General features: G+C 48.3%; 1 protein-coding gene across 3 annotated transcripts in view; it reads right to left on the bottom strand.

Annotated features, from left to right (window-relative positions):
• Positions 1 to 341: 341 nt before the first annotated feature.
• SMAD7 (SMAD family member 7) overlaps positions 342 to 6,000 on the bottom strand; it is a 29,517-nt gene continuing 23,858 nt past the window's right edge. For all 3 annotated transcript variants that reach the window (XM_074569956.1, XM_074569954.1, XM_074569955.1), the window contains one exon: positions 342 to 2,111. In XM_074569956.1, coding sequence (XP_074426057.1) covers positions 1,573 to 2,111 — 539 coding nt within the window. In that variant the 3' untranslated portion in view covers positions 342 to 1,572. The remainder of the gene's footprint in view (positions 2,112 to 6,000) is intronic.

Raw genomic sequence — 6,000 nt, 5'->3', positions numbered from 1 at the left:
TCCCCCACCACTAAAAAAAGCCACTCGGCACAGCCTGGGATCAAGTGTAGGTTTTTATTTTTTAATGGAACATAAAACTCCTTTTAGAAAAAACATTCATCTGGATGATAACACCCATAGAAAAAAACACCAATCTCGTGTTCTTTTTTTTTTTTTTTTTTTTTTAATTTGGCATTTGTTATTTGCATTTATATTAAAGCAAAGTGCATCTTTCTTATTTTTTTTTCTCGTTTATACACATTGCACAATACATAAATAATGATGCTTATAAAACGTCTTTATATTTACAAGTAATAATATATTTATATATAACATAAAATACATTTTTTTTTTCTTTAATAAATCTCAGGGTTCTTTTTTTTTTTTAAGGAGTCCTTTGTGTGTGTGTGTGTGTGTGTGTGTGTGTGTTTTATTTCCAAAGCACTACAATGCTAAAGTTCCAATGAGAATGCTCTCTTGTTCATTTAAACCTTTATATTTAGAAAAATAGCTTATGTTAAGGTCTAAACATGCTCATTGAGCTAAGAACAGTGTAAAAGTATCATACTCGTGTATGAATTCAAGAAGAAATGAAAGCACAACTGCATTTCCAGATAGGATGGTACCGGGATAACCTGATGGAAGCAGGTTACGACAGACCAACTATCGTGAACACTTTTTTTTTTTTTTTTCTTCTTTTTTTTTTTTTCCTCCTCTCTTTTCCCGTTCCTTTTTCCTTTGTTTCGTCGGTTTGGTTTTTGTTTCGCTTTTGTTGTCAGGCTCCTGTCGCTTCGCACCTCAGCTCCGACGATAAAAGCCCGACGGGCCACGCGCGAGGTTTCTCCGCTCTTGGTTTTCTCCCCTTGCATCAATCCATGACCATGGGCGGGGGGGAGAAAAAAAACAAAACAAAACAAAACAAACACCTGCCCCCCCCCCCCCCCCCCCAAAAAAGCGGTGGAAGGATGAACACAGCGACGTTAAAGAGACGTGAACCCAGCGATGAGAAAAGCAAAATAAAAAAAAATTTAAAAAATAAAATGAAGACCCGGTGGGGAAGGTTTTGCACCATACCCTTCGGTGGCAACGTGGGGTTAGCACGGGGTCTCGGCGGCACCGGCGACGGCCGGCGGCAGGGGGAAGGCGGTGCGTAAAAAACGCAGGTATCTCGTTGTTTTATCCGAGAGAAGGAGCTGTGACGTAGAGCAAGTGGCTTCCGAATCCACCGATCGCACAGGACAATCCTTTCGGAGGCGCGAAATAATTACCGTATGCGATCCATTCCCCCCCCACCCCCCTCCCCGCAACCCTTCTCTCGCCCTTCTGAGTTATTGGTCATTCACACTTTTAAAAAATAAAAAGGGATATTTATCAAAAGACCCGAGGCAAAAAAAAAAAAAAATAAAAACAACAAAAAAAACACCCCACCAAAAAAAAAAAATAATCTTTCCATAAGCTATTTCTCAAAACGGGTTGGGGGGGAAACGAACAAAAACAAAACAAAAACGAGAAGTTTTGCATGAAAAGCAAGCACTCAGAAGGAAATAATAGCAGCAAAGTAGTATAAATGTCGTGAGTCCACTCTGTCTCGAGTCATCGGTTATTAAAAATAACCTCCAACCAGCACGGGCAACTGCTGATAAACTGTCTCGTGTAGCACTGGCCCCAGCCTTTCACAAAGCTGATCTGAACGGTAAATCCGGTCCATGGTTGCTGCATGAACTCATGGTCGTTGGGTCTCTGCAAGCTGTACGCCTTCTCGTAGTCAAAAGCCTTGATGGAAAAACCTGGAAACACTTTGTGAACCAGCAACGTCCTGGAGTCGGGGTTGTCCAGTGTGGCCGACTTGATGAAGATGGGGTAACTGCTGCGGTTGTACACCCACACGCCGTCCACTTCCTTGGTGAGCTGGATGCCGTAGCCGATCTTGCTGCGGACCTTCTGCACCAGTTGGCTTTTGTTGTCCGAGTTCAGCTGTCCGAGGCAGAAACCATTCCCCTGAGGTAGATCATAGAAGATATCCAGGGAGGGCTCTTGGACAGAGTACAGCCGACCCACGCGCGTTTTCTCTTCCCAGTATGCCACCACGCACCAGTGTGACCGATCCCCCGGCTCCTGAAGAACTTGGGAATCTACAGAGAAGAAAAAAAAGACAAATTGAGCATCGTGGGGTTAATACGACCCAAAAGCGATGCAACAAAACAACGGCAGGTCCTTGCCTGCCCATGTCTTCATGATGCTCTCCATGCACACACCCATAGCGCATCCACCGTTTCCAAAAGCCAAGTGTTAAGGCCACCGTTAAGACCATTAAGTTGACCCAGGGTTGGGTCACCTGTGTTGCTTCCCTGCCCAGCTCTGGTTAGCGATGTAGGTAGCAGTTATAGGTCCTGAATCCCCAAGTCCACCTTCAGAAGCAGCTTGAGACCCACCGGCAGCGCCAGTGGCGCAACCATCCCTCACCCCCAACCATCACTAGGACCACCTTCAGTGCCAACAGGAGAAATTAAGACGCTCCAGATCCAGCAAGACCAAACACCCTTAAACCTCTTACTTGCACCCACCGGCCGATGGATCCATTTCCATGAGTAACCCCAGGGGACCGGAGGGGATAAGGACTCCTCTGCTCTAGCTGATGGGGGTTTTCCCTGCCCGCAGGCAGAGGTGGTGATGGGAGAGGATGGAGATGTTGGATGAAGCCCCGTGGGACGCACCATCAGACAGCGGCAGGGTGGGGACCAGAAACCTTGCGCTTGTTAACAAAAATGGCCTAAAAAAAAAAACCTCCAAAAAACCCCAAAATTCGTTCCTGTAGCCCTTCTTTTGACGCCTCCGCCCGCAGCTGCCCCCTGCGAGCAGCGAGGATCCGACGTAGGAGGAAAAAGCCATGGGGGGGGGGGGGAACCGAAAAAACACGAAAAAGCCCCTTTTCCTGACGGAGGAGCCCTAGCAGCCCAGTGGGTAATTCCTTCCAGCCTCATCAGGCACGTTAAGACCCGGGAACTATTCATCTTTATAATTGTATTTTAAAAAAAAAATGAATCTATTTAAAAAAAAAAAAGAAAAATCAAGCTGGGAATGGGAGTTAGCGAGCCGTTGCCGAAACAACCCCCTGCACCACGGGAGAAGGTATGGGACCGGGGACGGTGGGTGACCCCGGCACCCCAAAGCTCTCCCGGCATCGCCCCAGCATCCCCCCCAAAGTGCCCCCCCAGCCCGGGTAACCGCAGCGTTACGCTGGCTGCCTTGTTTTCTGGTTTGTTTTTTTTTTGTTTTTTTTGTTTTTGTTTTTTTGCTATTAATAAGGCAGTTTTCCCAACGCGGGCGTTTTTTTGTTTTTTTTTTTTTTTTTCTCCCGGCTCCGAGTCGTGCTTCAAGCCCCGCACTGTGCTTTTAAGAAAAAAAAAAAAAAAAAGGAAAAAAAGAAGGGGGGAAAAAAAAAAAAAGCCAAACCAAACCCAGCCACACACTTTTAATTTCCTCATTTCTATGCCAGCGAGGAAAATATTTCTCCAGTTGCTGGAGGCAGCTACTAAAAATGGGCCTGACTGCGTACGCCCCGAAACAGGGACCCTCGCTCCCGGCTGAAACCCCCAATGGGGTGCCCCCCACCCAAGGGGGGCACCCAGCAGGGCAAGAAACCCCCCCGGGGATGATATTTCCTGGGAGACAGAGGAATTTGGGGGGGGGGGGGGGGGGGGGGGGGGGGGGCGATGCTCAGGAGATAGAGGAATTTGGGGGGGGGGGGGACGGGGACAGACGCTCCTGGATCCAGGGAGATGATGCTCCTGGGTCTGTCCCCATCACTCATCGCGCCCCCCCACACACACACACCGATGCTCAGAGCTCCTTGGGTTTGGTTTTAGAGCAGTTGAGGGAATTTCGGAGCAACAGCTATCGAACCCCGCCGAAAATCCTATAGGTTTTAATTTATTTGAACATAAAAGCATCCCTTTCAGGCGGCGGCGGCGGGGTGGGGGGGGGAAGAGTTTTTCACCTGATATTTGTGCTTGCGTTAGTGAAGACCACTCAACAAGTAGCTCCTTGCCGCTTACAGAGAGTTATTTAATTGCCAGCGCATTTAAAAAAAAAAAAAAAAAAAAAAAACTTTAAAAAAAAAAAAAAAAAAAGGAAGAAAACTGCCTTGGCTATGAATGAACAGACCTTTATGGAGGGCTGGAAGTTCATGAATGAATCCCACTAGGTTTTTCAATGACATGGGGTGACCAGACCTCAAGGACAAGTCTTAGGTAATCCAGGATATATATTTTTTTTTTTTTTTTTTTAGGAGCCGATGCCAGCACACAGTATAAATATGCCAGAGCCTCTTCCGTTTGCGGGATTCGGCTGTTGACTGGATGTCTAGTCAAAAAGCCATGAGAATATAAGGCTTGAGCGCGGATAAACAGGATCAGGCCTCCCTGCCAGCCGCCGCTAAAGCCGCTTTTCACCGTTGTTGGGACCCCGGCGGAGCCTCCCGAGCTCCCACCCGCCTCCCGGACTCTGGCATCCGCCGGGAAAAGGGGTGGGAAAAGCCGGTGGCATCACTCAGGCAGCGGAGGCAGGAGAGGAGGAAAAAATGACGCAGAGATGCTGCCTTCAGGGACGGAGGGAAAATTTTTTCCCCAAAAGGCTTTTTTGGTGGCAATGACCGCGGGTCTGGGCAAATGAAGCAACTAGGTGGATTTTTGCCCCAAAACGCCCCGCTGGGTTCATCAGGACCCACCATCCAACTCCCGTCTCCGCCTGCCGCAAACCCACCTAAAAACCCGCATCCCGGGACACTGGCGGCCACAGCGCCGGCCACAGCGCCGCCCTCAACGCGTCCTCGTGCGCGACGGCCCAAGAAACGTCTGAGGAACGCTTTGGGATTCTTGTTTTGAGTGAAAAGCATCGTTTTTACGAGCTCCTCGGAGCAAACCCGTCCCTTTCTAAATGCCTGGAAAACTCCCAGCGAACTGGGATCGTTCCCGTATTCCACCAAACAATGATAATGTTTAATGCTATAAACATCCGCGCTATTATTTCATTATTAAGCATCCCTCTCCGCTTGCTGCTATCATTGGTTTATTATTATTTTCCACGGTTTGCATTACAGCCTGCCTAGGGGCTCCGTCAGGCCCTCCCCCCGCCAGCGCATTGTGCAAGCTTATTGTGAAAAAAAAAAAAAAAATAATAATAAAAAAAAATATATATAAATAACTGCAAATAAAGCAAGCCTGCCCGCAGGAATTGAGCGAATTAAGTCATATTGATCACAAAGTTGGGTTTACGGAGAACGGCGGTGTGAAGCAGAGCACGGAGGGGTGAAATCAAGGCATTAACTTGATACCCCAAAGACCTGGGGGGGGAACTTTTTGGGAAGTTTGGTGCGGACGGCGATGAAGGCAGCGATGCCCCAGCCCAACCATTCAACATCACATTCCCACTGAAAAACTGGGGGTTTTTTTCCCTTTTTTTTTTTTTTTCCCCACACCCTCCTGAAGGGCTGCCCTGACTTTTTCCGGCACATCCCTGGGAGGAGTGTCCTCCCCAAAAGCATCATCCCAGCTACTTCCCAACACACCAACCGGCATCGGAAGCCGGTTTCCCCACCACCTGCCTTGACCCTTGGGAACATCAAGTCCTGCCCAAAATTGCCCAATAAAAGGCCACAGCCGGGATTTTTCTAGCTTTGGGTGCGCACACGCTGCCCGCGGGCTCAGGGCATCATCCTGCTCCGGGCAGGGATGCTGCAAGAAAATGTTACATCCATACGGAAATCCTGGAGGATGGGAACACAGGAGTAATAACCTCAAAAAATTTAAAAGCTGCTGAAACCCAGAAGGTTCCAACTGAAGGTGGATATGGGAGATTCACGCCATGGAAACACCCAAATGTACCAGTTACAGCCCCACGCTTGGTTCTCCCAAGCTGCGGCAGGAGGATCCACATCTCACGTGACTTGGAAGGGACCGAAAATTTCTGGTGTGGCTTTTCTCCTCGACACACAAACCCTTTTAAGATGACGAAACCGTGGAT

The sequence above is a fragment of the Larus michahellis genome, chromosome Z (genome assembly GCF_964199755.1).
Source record: "Larus michahellis chromosome Z, bLarMic1.1, whole genome shotgun sequence".
NCBI lineage: Eukaryota > Metazoa > Chordata > Aves > Charadriiformes > Laridae > Larus > Larus michahellis.
This window is presented reverse-complemented; position numbering and strand designations above follow the sequence as displayed.